The sequence below is a fragment of the Balaenoptera ricei genome, chromosome 16, assembly GCF_028023285.1.
Source record: "Balaenoptera ricei isolate mBalRic1 chromosome 16, mBalRic1.hap2, whole genome shotgun sequence".
Lineage (NCBI taxonomy): Eukaryota > Metazoa > Chordata > Mammalia > Artiodactyla > Balaenopteridae > Balaenoptera > Balaenoptera ricei.
Window position 1 is genome coordinate 51,166,133 of NC_082654.1, and position 26,658 is coordinate 51,192,790.

General features: G+C 41.9%; 1 protein-coding gene across 1 annotated transcript in view; it reads left to right on the top strand.

Moving 5' to 3' along the window:
• Positions 1 to 26,658, top strand: part of GRID1 (glutamate ionotropic receptor delta type subunit 1) — a 647,037-nt gene that overhangs the window by 523,555 nt on the left and 96,824 nt on the right. Inside the window, exons 9-12 of the mRNA XM_059899403.1 lie at positions 16,621 to 16,722; positions 18,185 to 18,382; positions 22,034 to 22,358; positions 23,563 to 23,701. Of these exons, the coding sequence (XP_059755386.1) occupies positions 16,621 to 16,722; positions 18,185 to 18,382; positions 22,034 to 22,358; positions 23,563 to 23,701 (764 nt within the window). The remainder of the gene's footprint in view (positions 1 to 16,620; positions 16,723 to 18,184; positions 18,383 to 22,033; positions 22,359 to 23,562; positions 23,702 to 26,658) is intronic.

Below are 26,658 nucleotides of genomic sequence, written 5' to 3' on the forward strand. Positions count from 1 at the left end.
GTGGCAATTTCTCCACTGGCAAAGTTGAGAATGCTAATTCCTGTTCTGCTTAACTGACAAAGTCTTGGTGGCACTCAAATGAGATGTATTGTGGGATGATGCTTTGTAGAGTAAAAAAAGTCCGCTTAATGTTTGGGAGGCATTACTTTAGACACGTTAAGAATACAGAGAGAAATGAATCAGCCCATGCCTTTAAGATGAGCACAAGGAGGGAATTCCCTGGCGGTCCAGTGGTTAGGACTCCACGCTTTCGCTGCTGTGGCCACGGATTCAATCCCTGGTTGGGGAAGTAAGATCCCGCAAGCCTCATGGTGTGGCGAAAAAAAAAAAAAAAAAAAAAAAGATGAGCACAAGGACAAATGCAGGGGAAACTGTTACTATTGATGCATAACAAACTACCCCAAAATTTAGTGGTTTCAAACAGCAATCATTTTATTATATCTCACAGATCCTGCAGGTCAGGATGTGGAGCAGGGCTTGGCTGGGAATTTTTTTGCTCCTTGTGGAAACAACTAAGATTTCTTAGTTGTACTCAGCTGGCAGATGGACTGGTTTGGAGAGTCCAAGAGGACTATGCTGGTATGTCAGGAACCTTAGTAGTGGAGAGGGAAGGCTGAGCTCATCTAAGACTATCTTCTAGGGAACCTACATGCAGCATGGTAGTCTCAGGACTGTTGGATTTCTTACAGGGTGACTGACTTCCCCCAGAGCAAGTGTCACAAGAGAACCAAGTGGATGTTGCATGATCACTTAGAATGTAGCCTCAGAAATCAGTGTCACTTCTACCACAACTTATAAATTCCAAGAGAAACCAGTCAAAACTCAAGGGGAAGAGGAGGAATTAGGCTCCACATATTGATGGGGAAGTGGCAAGGCACATCCTAGAAGAGCATATGAGATAGATGACTTTGTTCCTACCCTTGGAAGATAAAATCTTCTGTGATCTTTCCTCTGGACACAGCGATCCTCACCCCTCCCAAATGAGAAATACTCTCATTCCTTCCCTCAAGGACCCCAGAGTCTCAGCACATTATGGCATTGGCTCAAAGTCCAGGGTCTTTCATTGAAATCAGGTCAGGCTGAGGATAAGGCTCTTTGGGTACAAATGCTTGCATACAGCTTTCCAAGTATAGGTCTTCCCAATCTGAAGACCTCAATCTAAAGAGATAAGTTTTCTGGCCTCCCCACACTCAATATATAAAGGTAAGAAGGTGATAGGATAACTGCAAGAAAGACTTCCATCCCTAAGGGAGGGCAGTATCTCCTCTCTGGAGGCACATAGTGATTGCTGGTCCATAGTAATTTTGATATCCACCTGGGCTCACATTAGTAGCATCTTGATTAGGACCTGTTACTGCTTCCTGGGAATGATTCTGTCTTATCAGTCCTCTGAGTTCTCAATTCTGCCTTCTGATTCATCCTTACTGTTCCATAAAAATATATACTCTGTTTTAAGCTTAATAGTTTTCTCAGCTGCTTCCTGCCCATAGAAGTTTAGAGGTCTAAAAGGCTCTTTCCATTTTGCATCTTCTATGTCCCATTTAGTCTGTGCTTCTATGTCGCCTGGCTGTGCTTCTGCCATTGCAATTCTTTAAAAAATTGTGTGGGTGTTTTATAAAGTTTATTGGTTGTTTCACTATATTAGATGAAAACCATGCCTACAAATTTATTTGAGACAGGTTCTTTTCTACCTCGACTTCCCTAACAGTTTGCCATGGAGTTTTAGAAACTTTATTGTTTACCACAGAGGGCCTGTGATACACGCCTTTCAGATTGCAGAAAATGCCATTTGTTTCTCTGAAAGGTCTACAAGACACTACCTTAAGCATTTCTGAGATCTTAAGGAAGGGTTTTACCATTGCACCCTTGACCTCATGGGTCCATATTTTCCAGGTAACCTATGAGATTTCTTTGCATCAAGGACTTCTTTTATTTTGGGATTTTCTGCTAGAAAAGACACGGGTTGAGAAATAGTTTTTATTTTTGAATCCAACAAATCATGGCTTCTATATATTTTCTCTAAATTTTGCTTGAAAACAAAATCCCTTCTTTAGTCCATCTATGAACTATCTATGTGTCTGTGTTTACATTATGATATACAGCTAAGAGAAAAGACACTTCAAATTCTGCCTGACACTCTCTTAGCCAAATCCATCTGTTTATTAAGTAGATTGCTATTTTCCATATTACTGCAGGTGACAGTTTTGCTTAATTTTCTGCCATTATATAACAAGGGTACTCTTCCTTCTAGCTCCCAGTAATACTGGGTTGGCCAAAAAGTTCGTTCAGGTTTTTCATAACATCTTATGGAAAAACCCAAACGAACTTTTTGGCCAACCCAGTATTTTTCCTCACCTTCCTTTAAACTCTCACAACCAGTCTCCTCAAGGCTCATTTTGCTTCCACTAAAAGTCTCCTTAAGGTCCTTGTAGATTCCTCCTGCTACACAGTCCCAAAGTCAATTCCACATATTTTATATTTTCCTTATAGTAATGCCACCATACTTCCAGGTACCAAATGCTATTTGAGATATTACTGCTGCATAACAAATGTCCCCAAATTGGCTATTTTAGACAATAATATTATTATATCTCATGTATTCTGCACGTCAGAAATGTGATCAGGGCTTGGTTTGGTGATTCTTTTGACATTAACTGAGATCGCTTGCTGGTACTCAGCTGCCTGATGGGCTGCTCTTAAGGGCCTAAGATGGCTTCACTCACATGTCTAGTGTTTTGGCAGAGGTGGCTGGAAGACCAGATTCATCTGGGACTGTTGACTAGAATACCTGCATGTGATTATTCCAGCATGGTAGTCTCAGGGCTGCTGAACTTTTTGCACGGCAGCAGGCTTCTCCTAGATAAGAGGTTCTAAATGGGAGGCGATTCTGTCCCGCGGGGGAATATTTGGCAATGTCTGGAGATATTTCTGGTGGTCATCCTAGGGGAGGGGATGCTACTGGCATCTAGTTGATAGAGGTCAGGGATGTTGCTAAACATCCTACAGTGCACAGGACAGACACCCCACCCCCCGCAACAAAGAACTATCTGGCCTCAAATGTCAATGTTGTCGACATTGAAAATCCCTTTCCTAGAGCGAGCATCCTAAGAGTCAAGCAGAAGTTTCTGACCTAGACTCAAAGACGTGCAGCATCAGATTCAGACCAGATTTTAAGAGAGAAGGGAATTAAACGTCACTTCTTGATAGGGGGTGGTGAAGTCATATTATAAAAGAGAATGTGGGATGGGAAACATTGTCACATCCATCTTTAGAAAATACAGCCTGCTGCAGGAACTGTCAGGGAATTCTGAATGTGATCCATGCCATGAAAAAGGGGCAAGCAGAATGCTTTAAGGATGCAGGAGGATCTGCCACTTCTGGTTGGAGGGATAAAATGGGATTTCTGGAAAACACGACAGTTAAACAATTTTTTTACATGACAAATTAAACCTTGAAAGAAGTGTAGTGTTTTGAAAAGTTCAGTTGGAGAGGCAAACATTTTAGATGGAAAGAACAATAGGAAGAAAAACGGAGTTGGAGGAATCAGGCTCCCTGACTTCAAACTATACCACAAAGCTACAGTAATCAAGACATTATGGTACTGGCACAAAAACAGAAATATAGATCAATGGTACAAGATAGAATGCCCAGAGATAAACCCATGCACATATGGGCACCTGATTTACGACAAAGGCAAGAACGTACAATGGAGAAAAGACAGCCTCTTCAATAAGTGTTGCTGGGAAAACTGGACAGCTACATGTAAAAGAATGAAATTAGAACACTATCTAACACGATACACAAAAATAAACTGCAAATGGATTAAAGAATTAAATGTAAGACCAGACACTATAAAACTCTTAGAGGAAAACATAGGAAAAAACCCTCTTTGACATAAACTACAGCAAGATCTTTTTTGACCCATCTCCTAGAGTAACGGAAATAAAAACAAAAATAAACAAATGGGACTTAATTAAACTTAAAAGCTTTTTCACAGCAAAGGAAACCATAAACAAGACAAAAAAGCCCTCAGAATGGGAGAAAATATTTGCAAATGAAACAAAGGATTAATCTCCAAAATATACAAACAGCTCATGAAGCTCAATATCAAAAAAACAAACAATCCAGTTAAAAAATGGGTGGCAGACCTAAATAGACATTTCACCAAGACAAACATACAGATGGCCAAGAGGCACATGAGAAGATGCTTAACATCACTAATTATTAGAGAAATGCAAATCAAAACTACAGTGAGGTATCACCTCATGCTGGTTAGAATGGCCATTATCAAAAAATCTAGAAACAATAAATGCTAGAAAGGGTGTGGTGAAAAGGGAACCCTCCTGCACTGTTGGTGGGAAAGTAGATTGATACAACCACTATGGAAAACAGTATGGAGGTTCCTTAAAAAAACTAAAAATAGAACTACCATATGACCCAGCAATCCCACTACTGGACATATACCCTGAGAAAACCATAATTCAAAATGAGACATGTACCACAATGTTCATTGCAGCACTATTTACAATAACCAGGACATGGAAGCAACCTAAGTGTCCATCAACAGATGAATGGGTAAATAGGATGTGGCACACATATACTATGGACTATTACTCAGCCATAAAAAAAAATGAAATTGAGTTATTTGTAGTGAGGTGGATGGACCTAGAGTCTGTCATACAGAGTGAAGTAAGTCAGAAAGGGAAAAACAACATATGCTAACCCATATATATGGAATCTAAAAAAAAAAATGGTACTGATGAACCTAGTTGCAGGGCAGGAATAAAGAGGTAGACATAGATAATGGACTTGAGGACATGGGGTGGGAGGCCAAAGCTGAGGCAAAGTGAGAGTAGCATTGACATATATACACTACCGAATGTAAAATAGTTGGCTGGTGGGAAGCAGCAGCATAGCACAGGGAGATCGGCTCGGTGCTTTGAGATGACCTAGAGGGGTGGGATGGGGAGGATGGGAGGGAGGCTCAAGAGGGAGGGGATATGGGGACATGTGTATGCATACGGCTGATTCTTTTTGTTGTGCAACAGAAACTAACACAGTAAGGTGAAGCAATTGTACTCCAATAAAGATCTATTAAAAATTTTTTTTAAAAAGCTATTAACTATTAAGGATCTGCAAACTATGGGTTTTGGATCAAATATAGCTTGTCACTTATTTTGTAAGTTAAATTTATTGGAATCAAGCCACACACACTCAATGAGTAGCTGACCCCAGAGACCATATGACCCAAGGAGCCTAAAATATGTACTGCCTGGTCCTTTATGGAAAACTTTGCCAACCCCTTGGACTAGTTCATTGATTTATTTGCTTATTCAACAAGTACTTATTAAGTGCCTGCTGTATGCTAGAAATGTATCAGAGGTTGGGTATCAGATGGTGAGCTAAACAGAAAAACAGTGGAACAGATAGAAACAAAAAAAAATTTCTGTCATGGAGGGTGGTTTTAACAATTACAATATTTGAGAGCTATAAAGAAAATAACAAAGTTCTGAACTTAAGAATATTGAGTACTTAGGAAGAGTGAACTTGACTTTATCAAGAGGATAAAGGTAAGACCTGCCAGATGAGAAAGAGCCAAACATGAGATGTGAAGGACAGAGATAAGAATTATCAGGTAAGTGAAGAGTGTACACAAAGTTCCCAAGGCAGCAAATATCTTGGCTTGAGAGAGTAATTGAAAGGTGATGCATTTTGGTGGAACTTAGTAAGCAAGATGGAAAGCATGGCAGGGGCTGAGGTAGAAGGGCAGGCCTGGGGCAGGTCTTGGAAAGTCTTATAAGCCATGAAAAGGATGTATGCCTTTAAATCCAAGTTTAACAGAAAATCACTTGAGAATTTTAAGAGAGTGAAATAAAACAATTTTTATTAAAAAAGGAAAGGAAAGGAAAGCGACTTCCCTGGTGGCACAGTGGATAAGACTCCGCGTTCCCATTGCAGGGGGCCGGGTTCGATCCCTGGTCAGGGAACTAGATCCCACATGCATGCTGCAACTAAGAGTTTGCATGCCACAACTAAGGAGCCCGCCTGCCGCAGCTAAGACCCGATGCAACCAAATAAATAAATAATATTAAAAAAAAAAAAAAAGGAAAGACAATTCTGACTGCTGAGTGGGGATTAGATAGCAGGTGGATAAGAGACATTGAGAGATAGGTAAAGCAGCTCATAAAGATTCTAGGCCAGAAATAATGGTGGCATGATCGAGAAATATGCTTCTCAAATTTTTCTGTGCCCACACGTGACCTGGGAATCTTGTTAAAATGTGGATAATGACTCAAGAGACATGGGATAGAGCCAAGATTCTTTGATTTAAACAAATTTCCAGGAAATGTGATGTCCTGGTCCACAGACCACACTTTGTGCAATGAGAGTCTAGAGGTAAAGACATAAAAAGTGGGGTTTTTTTAAATGCCTTTTGAATCATTCATTTTACCAACACTTTCCCATGACTAGAAGTCTTAAAAGTAAGTATACAAAACAAAATCTTGCAAAAGAGAAAATCCAGCCCAGGCACTCTCAACCATTATAAATAAATCAGAAGTGAGTGAGAAAGCCGTTTACAGAGCTTCAGATATGGGACGTATCCTGGGAGTTAGAGTTTGAGAAAAGCATGAAATTTCAGCCCAGTTAATGAGAAAGTGCCCAGGGGATGATAAATTTTATTAATTTTTCTAATAAAATTTTATTGAGGGAATCAAAATGAAGAAAAGAGGGTCCATGCTTTTAGAGAGATAGAGTATATTTGTGAATAATAGACATGCAATTTTAATGTATCATGAAAAGCATTTCCACAGGATCAAGGCTGGAGTGCAATGGATTGGGATCGCCAACGGGAGACGTACTCTTGGTGAAAGGTGCAAGGAAGGATCTCTAGAATGATCTTCAAAGGATGACTCAGTCAGAAAACAAAGGACAAGGAGAGTGTTCTAGGGAAAGGAGATAGCCCAGAATTTAGAGAGAGTATAATGAGAGACACCTGCTCCTTTTTCAGTGCAAAGACTCATAGTACTGGCTGTCAGAATGTATCTTGTCGGACTTCAGACTGATGTATAAAATGTATAGTGCCATTAATTCTAGTCAATTCACACTAGCAAAAATTTCTTAAGCTGCTAGCATGGACCTGAGCATAGTAAAGACCTGAGAAAAACGTATTGTCAATAACACTAACTAATGCCTATTAATAACCAATAACAGATGTGCACACTTGAGCCCAGAAAAAGAATATGACCAATTCAAGTAACTTGCCAGAGGTCCTCCAGCGCACAGGTGGGAGAAACAAATTCCATCCTGGCTTGTTTCACTATGGATACTGCCTCTGGGAGAACTTGCAGTTTATTTAGAGAGACAAAACCAATAAGCCTAAAACAATTAGAGATATGAAATCAACATTACAGTTATAAGCCATATTGCGATGCAGCTTCAAAATGAAAATAGCTTATTGTTTTTCTTCTGATTACAAAAACAATGTTTCCTCTCAGTAAAATAATTCAAACATTACAGGATTGTATTGGGCAAGAGATGAACATTCCCCGCAATCTCATCGCTCTACCTAATTCCAGATATAGCCACTTATAACTACCCTTTTGTGTCTTAGGTATGCACATGCGCCATCTCACAAAATGAAATAAGCGTGAAAAAATTGGATCATACTATATATAATGTTATGTAATCTATTTTTTCTCCCACACAAACCCACAAACCAAGGAACCATTTGAAGGTAAAACTGCCCTTATGTTCTTCCTAAACCTTTATAAAGATGAATTCAATTCTTCTAGATAGATAAATGATTTCTTGGCCACTTGATATCCATCTAGCTCTAACTAGTTCAGGCACAATTACGTGAGTGTCCTAACACTGCTCATCATGTTATTTTGGGAATCCTCCCCTCTTACCATCCTTGCCAAAAGGTCATAGTTGGGTCACATGACAGGTTAGTGCCACTAACCCACCTCTCTAGCACATGGCTCCATCCTCTTCCAAATCATTATCAAGATGTGCACGTGTGTATGTGTGTATAAGACAAGTCAGGATTATTTAGATGCAATTATCTGCAATAAATTCACTGGTTTAGGTGTACAGTGTGATCAGCTCTGGCAAATGTAAATGGTAGTATAATCACAAGAACACTCAAAATATAGAACACTGCCATTACCCCCATATAGCCTTCCTTTTACTTTGCATTTGATACCCTCCTCCCATTCCTGGCTGCAGGCCACCACTGCTCTATCTTCAGGACCTAGAATAATGCCTTTTCAAGGAAGTCATATAAATGGAATCATAAAGTCTGTGGTCTTTTGTGTCTGGCTTCATTCCCTTGGTGTAATGCTTTTGAGCTTTATCCGTGCTGTTGCCTGTGTCTGTAGCTTGTTGCTTTTTATTGCTGAGTAGTATTCCCTTGTATAAGTATACCCCACTTTGTTTATCCATTCACCAGTCACCCATGGTTGACATGTGAGTGTTTCCACTTTGGGGCTGTTATGAATAAAGCTTCTATGAACAGCCACTTCCTGACCTTTGTGTTGGACATATTTTATATTTTCCTTACATAAATAACTAGAAGTGGAATTGTTGGAAGGTATGCTCAGTGTATGTTTAACTTTCTAGGAAATTGCCAAGCTGTCTTCCAGGTGGCTGCACCTTTTGCATTCCAGATCCTCATCAGCACTCAGTAACATCAGCCTTTGATTCTAGTCATTCTAGTGAGGTATAGTAGATGTCGATGTGGTCTTGTTTTGCATTTCCATGATGACTCATGATGTTGAGTTTTCATATGCATATTAACCATTCATATATATTTTTTGGAAAAATAAGTTCTTTCTCTATTTTTAAAAATTGAGTTGTTTGCCTTCCTGTAATTGCGTTGTAAGGTTTCTTCACATATATCAGACACAAATCCTATGTCGGATATACATGTATCTGATATTGTCCCATAACTTTTGGATGCTCTGTTGTTTTTCTTTCTTGTGCTCCACCCAGTGGAGGCTTGGTGGAAAGAGCTGATGAGTGGGTGTGGCCCCCCTTGGGGCCTCCCTTGAGTCTGGGCTCCCAGGGAGCCTCACTGTCATGCTGGCCTACACATGGCCTTTAAGAATTTGGTAAAATTTCCATTTTTTTCTTCTTATCCACTCATATAACTACCACCTCTTTTGTCCCATTTTCTGCCAAAGATGAAATATTTCTTATGTGCTGTCTCTCCTTGGAGGGGCTTCTCATCCTTTGACATTCAGTTCACCAGAGGGTCTTAGGACCACAGGTTTCTCAGAGGATAATTTTTAAAATATAGTTTTGTTGATGCTCTGACTTTTGATTTGTTTGTTTGCTACAACGAGAGGAACATCATCTTGCTTTCTGTATCTTAAGCAGAAGTGGAACTGCCTCCATCCTCCCTGTGAATGTGACCGAAGAATTTCATTGCTGGCACCACTAGAGTCAGTCAGTGTGGGCCCAGGGAGCCCTCTGTGCTCCCAGAGGGCTCCCTGGGCCCACACTTTCAGAGAGAAGAGGCCAGAGTTTGGGCCTGTGTGTGGCCTCCATCATGAATGACCTGGTTGCCAGGGTCAAGGGCACTTCTAGTTTTCCTTGTCCTCCTCTGTAATACCACTGGGGGAGTATCTTTCTCTCATCCTTGCTAAAGATTTTTCATGGAGCCCCCATATGTGATATCTCTCCAGCCTATTTCACTTTTCTTTCACTTCCTAAGGGCTCTTCCCTTTGGACATTTAGCCTAAGTTCTGCTGGGGCTTGTTTTCAGAAAGTACAACTTTCACCAAATGCTTAATTCCCTGTGCAAATGCTCCTGGGCTGAGATTTTCAGTTATCCCATGTCTCAGAGTGAGTCCCCTCCCCTCTCCTATAGAGCACATCTGGAGCCTCAAGAGTGGTCCTGGCCCCTTTCTCCGTAGATATATCTAATCTGATGGTCATCTCCTATGGTTCATACTCTACAAGGCCTGCCCTTAGTAATCCTGATGTACTGGAATTCCCAAAATGAATTCTCAAAGTAGGCCTTCCTTCAGGAACCCTGGCTACAAATATTAATATCCTATCCTCAGATGCTTGCACTCTGCTTCCAAGATGCCCTGTTTGTGTCTAAGCATGTTGTCCTTGCATTTAGTCAGAGTTTAAAATGTGCAATTTCCTGACTGAAATCAGTGCTGGCTGAATCCCCCGGTGCACGCTGATTCAAGATGTGGGGTCCCCCTTCACCCAACCCCCACCCAAGGCTCTGATTCTTTGAAACATACACCAGACAGTTTTGTTTTCCAATAAAAATGGACCAAGGAATAAAAGCTAATAGAGGGCTTATTATTTCAGAAAAGCCCATGTACTGACATGATGGTAAACCCATGTGCCATCATACTGAATCCTGTATGCCAGCCGAAGATGTCTGCACTCGGCTGATGGCAATCACTCACTGGTCAATGAGGATACAGCTCAGATGGAGCTCCAACTATGGCTGTGAGACCTGACTGGCATGGTCATAAAAACTTCACTTCCAGCCTCCAGTGCTCTCTTGAGACAAGCTTACCACCAAAGTATTGCTCACTCAGTTGCGAAATGTGACGATAGAGGTTATTGATCTATTGTCTTGTTAGATATAGCTAAGTATAAGATTTGGGGGTAAGCAAACCTACCTTCCTTCTTCCCTTCCTCTCCCCTCCCAAGAAATTGGCAAGGCTCAATGTATGAAGCTGGTCATATTCTGGGCTGCACAGCAGTTGGATTGCCTCTTCTCTCCTTCCCCTCTCAGCCCCCGCCATGAAAAGAGGACCGGCACTTTACGACACCTCTATAGCTAGACGACAGACCACAAAGCCCGATCTTCCAAAGGAGGTCTGTCCCATTTAGGGTTAATAGTCCTGCATTTAATAAGGACAGGCCACAAAGTCCCAAACCCCTACATCTCACAACTCAAACGCAAACATGAAGAACACCCTGATGGACTCAGGAAATATATTTTCCTGAGACCAATGGTTTATGAAATTTATTCTCCAATTGGCTGATCTCTTGAACGGTTGTTTGTCATCATCAGATTTTGAAACCATTTATCCCCTTTCAAGTGATGATTGTGCTGTAACCTCTGGCTCCATCCACGCTTCCGGTCTGGGTAGAGCAGATCTTGGCAATGAATGAAAACCATAGCTGTCTTATCAAATAGCGGCAGTTCTCATTTTGTTTAATAGTGCTGGAAATTAGTTTTTCAGGCACTGTTCTTGACAGGTCAGCTGTCAAAAGTGGGTTTCTGTGGCCATAAATTCATTGATCCCATAAACAAAATGCTGTCTGCAAAATACAAGAGGAAGTCAGAGTAGATGCACTTATGTACAAATGAAATGGTCTGCAGCTGTATGACTAAGTGTCAGGACTTCTTTGGGTGAAAGGTTTTTCTGGCTTCCCATTTATCAAGCCTATCAGCCTCATTTGGCTTTCATTATCTGAATTTTTTTCTCCAGCATTCTGATCCGGGAGCCCCAGCTGTCCTCAGGAGGGAGGCAGAACACAGTCTCTCCTAATCTTGATGGGCTGCAAGTTTGGGAATCCATTTAAAGGCTTTATTTTATTTTTAAAAATTTCCACTTCAGTCTTTTAAACAAAAGATTTTGTTTGAAAAGGATTGTGACTTTCTCTGCTCTGGTCTTACATATTGGGTGCTCAGAGGGATGGCCTCACTCAAATGAAGGTTTACCACTCTGGACTTAAGATCTGGACAAGAGCCAAGGCTTTGTGGAAATAGGGAGATTCACTCAGCGTAGGGCACTCGGCTTCAGGCTGATGTGAGGGAATAATACACTTTCCTGCCCAACTCGAAGGCTCCCAGATCCTGGAACATGGTTACTTTGATGTGTTTGAAGGCAGAATTTTGGTTTCTCTTTGAAGTATTTTTTCTTTCTTTGTTAGAGTGCAGGATGCCTGAAGGCCAGGGAGAGAGAAGTGAGTATTGAAAACCAATAAACTAAAAAATCTTTAAGCCCTAAGTACTTTCAGACAAAAGAAATAGGAATAATAATAACAGGTTGGAGGAATTTTTTTTTTCTTTCTCTCATGAAGTTGCGCTTTGATTTAAATGACTTTGCCTTAGGATGGTCTGAATAGTAACTAATAGGATTTGATGCCGCCCGCCCGCCCCTCTTCCTTAGTGGAGGAAGACTGCCTGTCTTCATGGAGCTGGGCCCCAGGAGGGGCCACTGCCCTGTCTCCAAACCCAAACAGGCTCATGGGGCCCTACACAATCTTGGAGGTGTCTTAGAATGTGAGATGCTGTCCTGAAAGACCTTGCAATGTGCCTCTTCTAGGAGATGGGCACCTCGGCCATAGCTCCTTGCAGCCAGAGAACTGATGTATTCCATATTAAGTTCTGACTCTTAGACTGGCCTTGACCTACCGATAGATAATTTGACTCTGATTGCTTCCTTCCATTCAGCCCTCAATCATACAAGTGCATGTGACAGGATTTTGCTTTGTCACCTGTGCTAGCTATTTTTATCAAAAGCGTATTTTCCTTTTTGTGAAAGTAATGACAAACCTGTTAAAAACATAGGAAACTGTAAAAAAAGTGATCATGGTTATTCATAATTTTACCACCAAGATAAATCCAAATATTACATTTAAACACATTTCCTCACGTTTTAACCACTGCCTTTAAAAAAAGACATAATTAAGGTCGCATTGTACACACCTTTTAATATCTTGATTCTTTACTTTGTGATTATTATTTAAGTTATTTTATTACATATTATTTCAAAACTATTTTCTCCTTTGAACAGCCCCTCAACATGGTAGGCAGGGAAGGTATTTTTATTCCATTTTATAGATAGGAAAATGGAATCTCAGTGAAGTTTGATTTATTCAAAAATATTTGTTGCCTCTTGTGATTTAAGTACTGTGCTGTAAAATGTGCTGAGGTCACTCAGGTAAGTGGTGGAAACACACCTAGAACATAGTTATATTGGCTTATAAACATATGCTAATTTAATACCTCCAAGTTCCCAAACTATACCAGTAATAGGGAGCTGATCATCTAGAGGAGAAATGGCATTCAGGGCAAGGTTAGAAACTCTGAGATGGGAATAAGCAAGGCAAGGTCCAATCCAAGTGCCCAAGACTCTAGACAGTTTATGAAGACAGGGTTTGGATCCCGGGGAACAGGGTAAGAAACCCAAATAGCACAGTGGAATCACAGACTTAGGTCTAGAATGGAAGACACTGAAGATCATTTCTACTGCAGCTTTGTATCAGTGGTGGAGATTGAACTAAACATTTCATTAGCTGGGAGGAAGGTATCATACTAATCATACCAATGTAACATCTTAACAACAGGGGAAGCTGGGTGTGGGGTATATGGACGGTCTCTGCATAACCTCTGCGACTTCTCTGTGAATCTAAAACTACTACTATCTAAACTACTATTTTTTTGAGAAATTGAGTAAGAGTTTACCAGACCCAGCCAGAGAGAAATGGCATTCCAGGGGGAAGAAACTGGGTGTAAAGAGTCAGGAGGGAACACCATGCGCTTGAGAAAGGTGAGGAATTTGGTGGGGTTGCAGTGAACTGAAGCTGACAGTCAAGGTTGGGTCTCGATCAGGAAGGCCTTTTCATTTAGGCCAAGTTTAAAAGTGTTAGCCTTTATTCTTTAAGAAATAGAAAGTAATTAGAAGGTTTTAATTAACATAGTTTGTATTTGAGTTTATGGTGAATATCAGCACAATGGAGGAGGGCTGTTAAGAGAGAGAGGTTGGGGTAACAGGGAGGAGGCTGTTGCAGTACTTTGGGGCAGAGGTGCTGCTGCCTTGAGCCAGACAGTGGGCTAGAAGCAGAGGATGGCGAGGACAGGGATGGAAAGGCAGAGCATTTCTCACAGCTGAGCTAAAACCCTAGAAGGACAGGGCTTTATCCCAACTGTTTTTCCTGCTTCCATTCCCATGACTGATTACAATCCCAATAGAAAGACAGGTAAAGCCGGTTGATCAATGCCAAGCAGAGCCTCATTCCAGGTGCTCATCCAAACCAGGGCAGCACAAAGTTGAGATGCCCCTTCACCAGTGCCAGGGAGGTTGGGCAGCAGGTGTTATGAATTCAAGTCCTGGTACAGAGCAGAATATCCAGTCCCTGGAGCTGACGTGTCATCTTTGCTTCCATTATGACTCTGTAAGTCACTGAGGTAGTAAAGGGGACCTTCATAACACCACCCAACCCAGGGGGTGCAGCAGATCGCACATAGAGTTAAGCAGCCCCAGTGCCTGGGCTAAACAGTTATGGGGATGAGATGCAGGCTGCCCAAATACACACCATGAGTCCCCTGAGTCTGATATCGAAGGGTCCAAAGAATGCAGGGAGTCAACACCTTGACTCCGTTTGTCTGAGTTTGTCTTTTCCCTTTGACCAGCATTTGAATCTGGCTGCAGGAATTGATCCCAAGTCCCAGGGCTATTTCCTGAGACCCCATAGGGAAATAGCCATGAAGTTTCCTTCTCACTATACCAGTTCCAAGAGTGTGGCATCTTTGATGTCCTTGAACAGGACTTTGGATAGATCTTAACTTTGTTCTTCACTGCAGTGCCCCTCAAATTAATGAGTGGTGGCTGTGGGGAGTTCCTCAGAGTATGTGACTGTGCTCTTAACTAAGTGATTTATTCATCACTTCCAGGCATCCTATTATCTAGGGTGAAGTGGGTTTTAGCTTGTATCATGTTGGAAGTGATGGCAGGAGGTTCCAGGTTCCTTTAAACTGGTTCTAGAACCACATATCTCATTCTGATGTTCCTGCTTTAGGCCTCAGGGTTCTAGTATCTTCCAGGTAGAGCGGCCCCACAGATTCTGGAACTGTGGCCTCATAGTCAAGGCTCCGGGTGCCGACCTTGCTGCAGATGTCAGGGCTATGGGAAATGCTGGGAGAGTAGAAGCGTCCGTAAGCGGCACTATTGGTGGCTCCTTTAGGGCACCTGGTGGCACTTTTCCACAAAGGGGTGGTTCTTTTGCTCAGCCTAACTGGGGGTCTTGTGGGTTTTCCCTGACGAGGGGTAGGTGCTACCTGTGACAGTCTGAATTTTAACCCCTTGGTACTGAACTGATGGTCCATGGGTCAACAGCAGCAGCACGTGGGAGCTTGTTAGACAGGAATAATCTCAGGTCCCAGAATCAGAAAGTGCATGCGAAATCCCTGGGTGATTTGTCTGCATATTAAGGTTTGAAGATCACTGCTTTCATCTGTAGCAGTGGTTCACAATCCTGGCTGTGCATTAGAATCACCTGGGGAGCTAAACGATCCGTATCCAGTCCACTACTGACCAGTTAAATCAGACTCTTGGGCAGGGGGGCAGGCTTTAGTTCGTTTTAAAAGCCCTCTTTAGAGATTCTAATGTGCAGCTACGTCAGAGGCCCAGTGACCTAGAAGAGCAGAGGTTTTCAACGAGGATCTCTGGAGAAGCATTAACATTCCTCATGTCCAAGTGCTGAGACCCTAATTATGTTGGCTTTAGATGGGGCCAATATCTGTATCTTTTTACATCTCACCAATTAATGACTGAGAACCACTGATCAGACAAAGCGTTCATCGTTGTTGCTCAGGCCCTGCAGGGATGCAGGGAAGGGAAGCAGTCCCAAGAGCATCTGTGTCTCCAGTTGTTTCTGAGCCAGGATAGGGTCTCCTTGACCATCTTAGATGGTCTTAAATGCATCTATTGGACAGATCCTGCAGGCTCAGGAGGATATGGCAGACCCAGAGCACATGTATTCTTGGCCTCTACCTGCCTATCAGGGAAAATTATGAAGTTTGCACTACAGTGAAGACAGTGAGCTCTCGGTCCTGTTTGCAGTTGGCATCAGGGTGTAAGACAAGCTGTAAATTTGGGTCTTTGTTACCTGCTTCACTTTTTTTTTTTTTTTATAAATTTATTTATTTATTTATTTATGGCTGTGTTGGGTCTTCGTTTCTGTGCGAGGGCTTTCTGTAGTTGAGGTGAGCGGGGGGCCACTCTTCATCGTGGTGCGCGGGCCTCTCACTGTCGCGGCCTCTCTTGTTGCGGAGCACAGGCTCCAGACGCGCAGGCTCAGCAGTTGTGGTTCACGGGCCCAGCTGCTCCGTGGCACGCGGGATCCTCCCAGACCAGGGCTCGAACCCGTGTCCCCTGCATTGGCAGGCAGACTCTCAACCACTGTGCCACCAGGGAAGCCCACCTGCTTCACTTCTGAGTCTCATCCTGCTCTGGTGATGGAAGCAGCTGATCTCAAGGACCTTCTGGCCTGGGCAAGTCAAAGGAGTATTAAAGAAAGAGGGCACTTTGTGCAAGACATAGTGACGTGGCCTCAGTAGGTGGACAATAAAATTGGACATAAATGTTCATTCCAGAAACAAGTCCCTACCAATTGGTTTCATTTCAAGGATGAGGCAAGTCCTCAAGATCCAGATGAGCTGCTGGAGGAAGTGGAGCTCTATCTGTCACACCTTTATTCTTTCTAAGGTTGTAAGATGGCTCTAGCTCCCTGGGAAGCTCCTAGGGCTGTTGTCCACCTATCTGCCTGATTCAGGAGCCCAGTTTAGGAGTTGATTCCTAAGGTTTGCACAGGTGCCCGTTCTGTCCCTCACACTCCCTTTCTCCTTCACAGCTGGCGACGTGGGACTCGGAGAAGGGCCTGAATGGCAGCCTGCAGGAGAGGCCCATGGGCAGTCGCCTCCAAGGACTGACTCTCAAAGTGGTGACTGTCTTGGTAGGATCATGGGCATATGGGGGAGGTCTGCCATTCAGGCTTTGAGTCAGAGGCTTCTCTCTGTTTGGCTTGATGCTGGGTTTAGAGAGAAGGGGATCTTAAGTAGTGGCTTGAGCTTTCATAAGGCCTTTCACTCAAACAATTTTATGAATAGTGAAGGAAGAGTGAGATTGGAGATTCTGCCCCAGGGCCTCTGAGACCTTCCATGGGAGGTCACTGGACTGCTCTAGAGAAGGACCACTAATCCGGATCCAGTGCTGAGCTCCAGAGCGGGAATAACAACTCTACTTGTTCTTGGATGTAAACGATCTTGACCTACTGGTGGTCCTTAGGAGAGCTTTGCTGGTAGCTAGAGTCCCCAGAAGGATGTTGGGAGGACATCCTTCCAGAACCCAATACCACTGATGGGCCCATGTGACACAAAGTTCATAATGAAGACCATTTGTTGCAATTTCTCTGCATGGTTGTCCTGGAATCAGAGACTTTTACATATTTAAGATACCTTAGAAGCATCTTCCTTTCCATTTCTTTCTTCACCTCTTTAGAACCATAGGAGACATTTTAGATTTATCTCTTATTAGCTGGTCAGACATGGTCCAAACATTCCCCTCTGTCCCTCAGCACTGGTGTCTCTTGGTTCTAGACCTCTAGAAGCCTTTGGCAGCCGCGTTTCCGCATTCCCCATATGCCCACCAGGAATAAACATTATACCTTATTTCCCCCCAAAATTAAATTAATGAGATGTAGTCTCTGGGGCTGTTGCCAAAAGCCTCCTTCTTGTTCAGTTTCACAGGGTGGTGGTGGGGAAGCCTGAGATGTTTTCCAGATGATCATGTGCCCTACAAGAGCACATGTGATACAGCACAAAATGTGTGAATGTGCACATGGCCTGGCTTTGGACTTTCAGACCGTGGGGTTTAATACTATCCTGTCCTTGACGTGCAGTAGGGCCTTGTCCTGTGACTCAACATCCATTTTCTAGTACAGTCTGATAGATGTATTACTGTCTTCCCTCAGTCCAGTATCACAGAGCTCTATTTTCATTTAATATCCTGGATGAGAGGTATCCACATTTCTTATGTGGGTTCTGAAGAATTATGGCATTTCCAAAGGACAGAGTCCTCAGTGTCACAAATGAAGGAATGAAAACAAGCCATGCTATTCTGGGAGATGGGGCTCTGGGCCGAGTCTGGGATGACACAGGACAAATAAATCTGTTCCTCCATCAATATGCTGGTTGGAGGGATTTTCCTGTGCCCTGTATCCTGAGTGTCCACAAACTGCTTTAGAAAAAGGCAGAGAGATTCAGGCTCCAGGCCTAAATTGGGTAAATACAATGCACATGTCCACAAACGTTCTGAAATTATGGTTCATCGGATTGGTCTCTCTAATAATACCCTGGAAAGATGTGTGTTAATGAACCTGTGATTTAGTTGAAGAACATTCATTTTGTTGTCCTCAGGAAGAGCCTTTTGTGATGGTGGCTGAGAACATCCTTGGACAGCCCAAGCGCTACAAAGGGTTCTCCATCGATGTCCTGGATGCACTGGCCAAGGCTCTGGGCTTCAAATATGAGATTTACCAGGCCCCCGATGGCAGGTATGGTCACCAGCTCCATAACACCTCCTGGAACGGGATGATCGGGGAGCTCATCAGCAAGGTAGGTCCCCAAAGCATGTCCATGGGGAGGGGTACCCCAGGCTGCCTCTGGGGTGATGTCTAAATTGGGCCCATTATGAAGCTGGAACCTTGGGACCAGCTAGACAGACCACAGTTACCACTCTCCACACACTAAGGATCTCTTTTCCTCCACCCCCCTCCTCCCTGCTATACCCATTTTTGCTCTTTTATTTTCTAATTCGCTGGCACTTTGTGTTTTCCTTCTGTGCCCATTGCTCTCATTCCTTTGAAACGTGTCCACTGTGCCTGTTCTGTAATCCACACTTCATGAAATCCACTCCCACATTCGGGCTGCAATAGGAACCCAATTCTCCCGAGGGGTGGTTGGGGGGACTGGTGAATGCTTATTCTCTTCTTCAAGGCCCACAAGTGGGCGTGCATATCGTGTGTGTCCACATGCATGTGTGTAGGTGAATGAGTGTGTGGGTGTGTCTGCATTGCTATGTATAAGTGATATGGCATTCCCCAGCTCCTCAGATTAATTTCAAATCATTAATCTTCCTCCTTCCTGTAGAACCTGGGTCATCATTTAGATTCATGGTGTGAGGCCAATTTGCTGTGTCCTCATCCTTGCCCCTTCTGTCTTATGACCTCTAGGTCATTTCCTGACAACCATTTACATTGGTGGACCTGCTCAAGCCCTCCATCTCCAGTATTACTGTTGCCATCAATCTTGATGTTTCTGACATCCCTACGGACCACCCTGGGCTTCGAGTGCTTTGATCCCTTCACCTCCAGTGACCTTTGAGGACCTGACGCCATGCATCCTGTTAGCGTCTTGCATGTCACTGTCACTGTCCCACTCCATGACTAAATCCTGTCGTCCTTCTGACTCTTTCTGGCCTTTGTTCCTAAAACACAGGTCCTCTGCTTTATAACCCATGAATGCAGACACAAGGCTTATATTCTCTCTGGTTTCTCCTAAGCTTAAACAAACAAACAAACAAAACACACACAACAACTTTATTGTGGAAAAAGTTATATATCAAATTTACCCATTTCAGATGTATCATTCAATGATTGCTAGGAAATCTAGTGAGTTGTGCAACCTTCACCGTATCTAGTTTTACAGTACTTCCATCACCCCAATGAGATCCCTCATATTCATTTACAGTTAATCCCATTCCCAACCCCAGCCAGAGGCAACCTTTAATCTACTTTCTAGCTCTATAGATTTGCTTTTGCAAACATTTACTATAAACGGAGTCATACCATATGTGGTCTTTTGTGTCTGGCCCTTTTCACTTGGCACATGTATTTGAGGTTCATTCTTCTCTAAGATTTCTGCGCTCTTCTGATACTGCATCCTTTCCTGGTGTGTCCTCTGTGGTTGTCCAGATAAACCCCTGTTCCCTTCATCCTTTACGATTCTCCTAAATTATTCTTGATTTCTTGTTACATTGAAACCCTGACCTGGTTCTATTATCTACCCTCTGACTCTGACACCCAGCTTGCTGTATGCAATTAGAGGAGAAAATCACAAATTTGTCCAGATGGATGTATGAACAATGTGTGGCCTCCCAACTCAACTGGGCCTTCAGGACAGTTCCTTAACATGTCCTTTATTGGACCCCTTGGCTACATTCCTTAGAGACTGTTTCAAAACTTTATCTTTCTCCTCAAGCAACCTAATAATCTTCTATCTTAAATTAGAAAACAAAGTGCTCCTATATTAGGGAAAGAAATGGAGACATCTGGACATGAGATTCTACTTCAACTTCCTGTGAAGTTCATATCTGCAGACACGTGCCCTCGCCTCCAGTTTCGGGGTAGGGGGAGTGTTTTTCCTCCTGTTACAGCTCACCCCTCCACCAGCATCACGAGTCAACTCTCTTGTGCCTCCTCTGGACCTGGTTTCATAAATTAGTTTCCCTCCATCCTATGTTGTTAACCTATCCTGATCCCCTAGATTTCTTCCTCTGTCATTAAATATGCTCCAAACTTAAACAAAACAAAAACAAAACAGACAAACAAATAAACCAAAAAAACCAGAAAACCTCCCTGGATCGTGGGTTTCTGAGAAGAGAAGCAAGAACCAGAGATGCAAATGTGGCAAGTCTGAGATCTCTGACACGGTCACCTCCACCATTTTTTCTCTTTACTCTAGGTATGTTGTTGGATTTCACAGTTTAGAAGTCAGTATATTTGCCCCTCTAGCCCGCATATTGGACCTGATAAAATCCTTCTATATAGTTTTCCCCAATTTGAATATGTAGTTTGGATCAGCTGTCACAACTGGTCATTCTAAAATAAACCTAGCTCTGACGATGCCTCCTACTTAAGAGAACCCAGAGCCAAGATAGAGATGATCACTGTACATTTTAAGGCTCTTATGTTAACATCCACCTAGGCATAAGGATCCTAGTCTCCACCAGTCTTGGCAGCTTTAACCTCACAATCTAGTTCCATCTTAATGGGGTCTTGGGTGCCCAACTAGCTCAGTTAGTAGAGCATGAGACTATTAATGGGTCTTTGTCTATTTATTTTTAAACGTATTTTTAATTTATTTATTTTATTTATTTATTTTTGGCTGCTTTGGGTCTGTTGCTGCTCGTGGGCTTTCTCTAGTTGCGGTGAGCGGGGGCTACTCTTCATTGCGGTGCACGGGCTTCTCATTGTGGTGGCTTCTCTTGTTGCAGAGCATAGGCTCTAGGCACCTGGACTTCAGGAGTTGTGGCTTGCGGGCTCTAAAGTGCAGGCTCAGTAGTTGTGGAGCACGGGCTTAGTTGCTCCGTGGCATGTGGGATCTTCCCGGACCAGGGCTTGAACCCGTGTCCCCTGCATTGGCAGGTGGATTCTTAACCACTGCACCAGCAGGGAAGCCCTCTTTGTCTATTTTTAAATTAAACTCATCTTGGAAAGCAAAAATCTTGGGAGGTACTTCTGAGGTCGCAGCACAGGATGCCCAGAGAGCCCCTTCACAGCTTGGCTTTACTAAAGGACAAAGCAGCCCATCTGTCTGAGAAGCCATGAGTTAAGGCAGGCAGAAGATCAAAGGAAGTGGATGACCCCTTTCTTCTTGGAGGATGTTACTCTCTGGCATAGAGTCTGCATATAAAACAATCTAGGCCTGATACACTAATGAGATTCAAGGTAGTTGTATACTCATCATATAACTTCTAAAGTGTTTTAGAAAAGAGAGATACTTGTGTGGGCTAATGACGTTTGGAGAGGTTTGATGGAAAAATGGAGTGTCCCTGTGGCCTTGAAGTATAGGAAGGATGTAGATAAGGCCAGAAGAAGATAGAGGGGAGTTGGGGCGGGGATGGGGGTGGGCGGTAAGAGGGAAATACCAGCAAAAGAAAGGAGATAGTTCACTAAGGGGACTGTTAAGAAAATGAAGAAAAACTGTAATTCACACAGGAATGAAGATGGTTATAGACTCTTTCCTCCAGAAGTGGTTTCCAGGAGCTTTTAGGGTTTGGGAGAGAAATTTGTAAGGTGAAAGAGGTAATAACAGACACCTTAGTGCTGGATTTTCCTTACAACATTCAAAGTCACGAGGTGTCAACTCTCGAATCCATTTCCTCTGAACTGAACAACCCAAAGGGCAGAGGATAGGCCTTGACCCAGGGTAGAACCCAGTGGTAAACTGAGGACTGCTGTCTGATGAGATGGGTTTGCCTTTCAGAGAGCGGACCTAGCCATCTCCGCCATCACCATCACCCCAGAGAGGGAGAGTGTGGTGGACTTCAGCAAGCGGTACATGGACTACTCGGTGGGGATCCTCATCAAGAAGCCCGAGGAGAAAATCAGCATCTTCTCCCTTTTTGCTCCTTTTGATTTTGCCGTGTGGGCCTGCATTGCAGCAGCCATCCCTGTGGTTGGCGTGCTGATATTTGTGTTGAACCGGATACAGGCCGTGAGGGCTCAGAGTGCTGCCCAGCCCAGGCCATCTGCTTCTGCCACCTTAAACAGTGCCATCTGGATCGTCTACGGAGCCTTCGTACAGCAAGGTACCCTCCTGGTTTCTCAATGTTGGAAGAGCCCCAGGGGCTTGGAAGAACTTGTCCGTTGGCAAAGTTCTTGGATGCATTTTGCCAAAGTCATTTGAAATGCAATTTTATTTAATCTCTAAGGTAGTCCTAATGTCATGCTGCTCCCAGTTTCTCTGAGTAATACCAGATAGGAACTAAATGAGATGACAACAGGGAACTTAACTTCAAGTCCTGATTTTCCACTTTAGATAAAATTAACCTTCGAGTTCTGCTTTGCACTTTCCTTGCCTCCCACATTAGATTGATTGTTATGCAGACAGGGTTGTCAGATGAAACTCTATCTTGTTTAAATTTGAAGTCTTAATGGGATAAAAAATCAAAATTGTTTTGCAATCATCTAAGAGGTACTCCAGCCATTCTTGAGATACAAAGTCTCCTGTCTCTGAGAAGTCTGGATAGCACTTGGGGAGTTACAGGATTGTGCAGTTTTGACTGGAAACAACAAATTGCAAAGTTCCTAATGTGAGTCCTAGCCTTATTTGCACCATGGCAAATGTATGCATTACTTGCTTGAGAGGTTATATAAGAATAGTCAGTGAGGAGTGTTCTTCTGCTACCACCTAAGGGACCAAGGAGAAACAATTGGCCTCAAAGAGGCAGCTTCTGACTACAAGTCACATGCAGTGATTTCTGAAAATCATAGGAAAAAAAAAAAGGTCATCTAGTGAGGGCTGAGTAACAATAAAAGTGATATGGTGCATCTCATTTCTTAAAAGAAAGCCAGGAAATCCTCCAGGTAGGAGGTAATTTTACATTTACAGAATTCCTGAGACTGTTCCATGTGAATTTAAAATGGAAAGGGACATTACATAGGGTTGCAGCCCTGAAAGTTCTCAACACAGTGAGGTAGAATCTTCTAACTAGAAGATTTTGATATTCAGAACTCTACTGTTGGCATTTTGACAAACATCCTGTCACTGAAAATGCCAATCCTAGCTTTTCCGTATTTTGTGGTCTGCCATCCCTTTCCAAGATTGGTGGTCCTAGCATTTTTTCCCCAGAATTGTCAGAGCCCACCATAACCAGCCGGCATTCACCTTCCTGATCCCCAGCTCACCACCAGGGGTGGTTCCCTATGCCTGGCCGCAGGGCAGAGAATTTCTCTGGAGATGCAAGCAAGAGCAGAAGCCCAGGACCAATCCCCTTTGCCTGCCTCCTGCAGGTGGTGAATCCTCAGCGAACTCCATGGCCATGCGAATCGTGATGGGCAGCTGGTGGCTCTTCACCCTCATTGTGTGCTCCTCCTACACAGCCAATCTTGCTGCCTTCCTCACAGTGTCCAGGATGGATAACCCCATAAGGTAAGATCCATTACTCCTTCCAGAAGGCTGTAAAGAGAGGATGCAAACCTAGCCAGGGCAGCCTGGTGTCAAGGAGGCAGAGAAGGACTTAGATTCCAGATCTGCAATTTGATGACAGTAATCTTTAATGCATGAGGAGCATCACTCCTGTTGTATTTTATTTCATGCACAATTAAACAGTGTATAAATTCATTAAATAATAGTTCTTTGAACATTTAAATTCTGCTTATAAGACTAATCAGTCAAAACATTAAAAATTAACAAAAGTCCTCAGACCTTTCAATATTGATTACAAACTTATTTAATCAAAATTTTTAAACATTTAATTAAAATTAATTAAAACCACAAGTCTAATATATTTTTCCAGTCTTCAAACATCTAAAAATTGTTTTTAAAAACATGCCAGTTATCACAGTGATTAGAAAATTTGTCACTTACAGTTACAAAATTGTAAAATTATTGAAACCAAGGACTAAAAATGTTTCATTTTAACCAAAATGTTAAAAATATGGCATAAAAGAATTAGTTCAACATAGTGAAATAACTTGGAAATGCCTTTGCTTTATAGTCAGATTCCCACATACTGTGTGAATTACAAAAGAGCTTGGACAAAGTGAATGTCTGTTAAATATGTCATCGCTGAACTGACCAAAGGCAAAGATATAGTCGTACTTCCTTGGGTGCAATACCCTCTTCAGTATCACCTCTTACTTGATCCCTGATTATGGTTTTCTGTGTCCCTGCCTTCAGTAATTTCTCCTTTAATTCATCATACTTACTATCATCATATTGATTCTTTTGATCCATAGCCCTATAATCAAGTCATCCATACTCAACCAGCTTCTATAGCTCCCAACTGCCTATTTGAAAGAGGTTAGATTCCTTGATTAGGATTCAGAATTCAGAATGACATTATCTAGTCTTTATTTTAATTGACATTTTATTGAGATAATTATAGATTCACATGCAATTATAATTAGTAATGCAGAGAGATCTCATAATATCTTTTAACAAGTTTGCCCCAATGGTAACATTTTGCAAAACCAGGATATTAATGTTGATACAATTGACTGATTCTATTCAGATTTCTCATTTGTACTTGCCCTCATTTCTATGTGTATGTGTGTGTGTGTGTGTGTGTGTGTGTGTGTGTGCATTTTATTCTACACAATCTTATCGTATGTGTAGATTTGTATTGTTCTTTTATAACCACACTCACCTCCTTTGCACTTCTTCCCCTCCAGTCCTGTTCTTAACACCTGGAAAACACTAATGTGTTCTCCATCTCTAAAATTTTGTTGTTTCAAGTATGTTATATAAATTGAATCACACTTTTGGGATTGACTTTTTCTTTCAGTATAATTCTCTGGAGATTCATTCAAATTGTTATGTGTATTAATAGTTCATTGCTTCTTTTTGCTTGGTAGAAGCCAGTGTAACACAGTTTATTTAACAATCCACCCATTGAAGGACATCTGGGTTGTTTCCAGTTTTGGGCAATTATGAATAAAGCCACTGTGAACATTTGTGTGTAGGTTTTTGTGTGAACGTGTTTTTATTAATATGTGATACATATCCAAGAATGTAATTGCTGCATCTGTGGTAATAGCATGTTGTTTTATTAAAAAAACGATCAAACTGCTTTCTAGTGACTGTACCATTTTACATTACTAGTAATGCAGGAATGATCCAGTTTCTTTGCATCTTTGCCAATATTTAGTGTTGTCACTATTTTTTATTTTACTATTCTGATAGGCATGGTGAGATAGCTCATTGTGGTTTTGTGTTTCTCTAACAACTAATTATATTGAATACCTTTTCATGTGCTTATTGCTATCTGTGTATTCTCTTCGATGAAATACCTCTTCATGTGTTTTGCCCATTTTCTCACTGGATTGTTAATGTTGAGCTTTGAAAGTTCTTTATATATTTTAGACACTGGTTTCTTGCCAGATGTGTGGTTTGCAAATATTTTCCCCCACTCTGAAGTTTGTTTTATCAACCTCTTATCAAGGTCTTTCACAAAGAGGAGTTTTTAATTCTTATGAGGTCTAATTTATAAATTTATTCTTTTGTGGATCATGCTTTCGGTATCAAGTCTAACTCTTTGCCTAGCCCTAGACCCTGAAGATAATCTGGGATTGTTTGTTTGTTTGCTTGTTTTTCTAGAAGTTTTTTAGTTTTACATTTTACATTTTGGTCCACAATCAGTTTTGAGTTAATTTTTGTATAAGGTGTGAAGTTTGAGTTCTCTTTTTTTTTTTTTTTTGGCTATGGATGTCCAATTGCTATAGCACCACTTATTAATTTAATTGCTATTTAAGTTTGTCCGAAATCAGTTGAACATATTTATGTGGGTCTATTTCTGGGTTCTCTATTCATTCCATTGATCTATGTGCTGATTCCTTTGCCAGTAGCACACTGTCTTGATTACTGTGGCTGCACAGTAAGCCTTAATACTGAGCATAGTGATTCCTCCCATTTTATTGTTCTTTGTCAAGATTGTTTTAACTATTCTGGGACCTGCATTTTCCATACAAATTTTAGAATAAGTTTGTCTATGGCTGTATAAAAAAATTCTGTGGTTTTGACAGGAATTGCATTAATTATAGTTATAATTGCTTTAAGCCAAAAGGTCATGATTTGCTGAGAATATTTATCATGAATGGGTACTGGATTTTGCCAAATGCTTTTTTTACATTACTTGCCATAATTATATGCTTTTTCTTCTTTAACTTATTAATATGGTAGATTAAATTGATTGTTTTTTCAAATGTATATCTTGAATGAATCTCACTTTGTCATGGTCTATGATTCTTTTCATATATTGTTGAATTCTGTTCACTGATATTCTGGTTGAGGATTTTTGCATCTAAACTTAGAAGAAATATTGGTTTGTACTTTTATTTGTAGTGTCTTTGTCTGGTTTTGATATCAGGGTAACACTGGCCTCATAA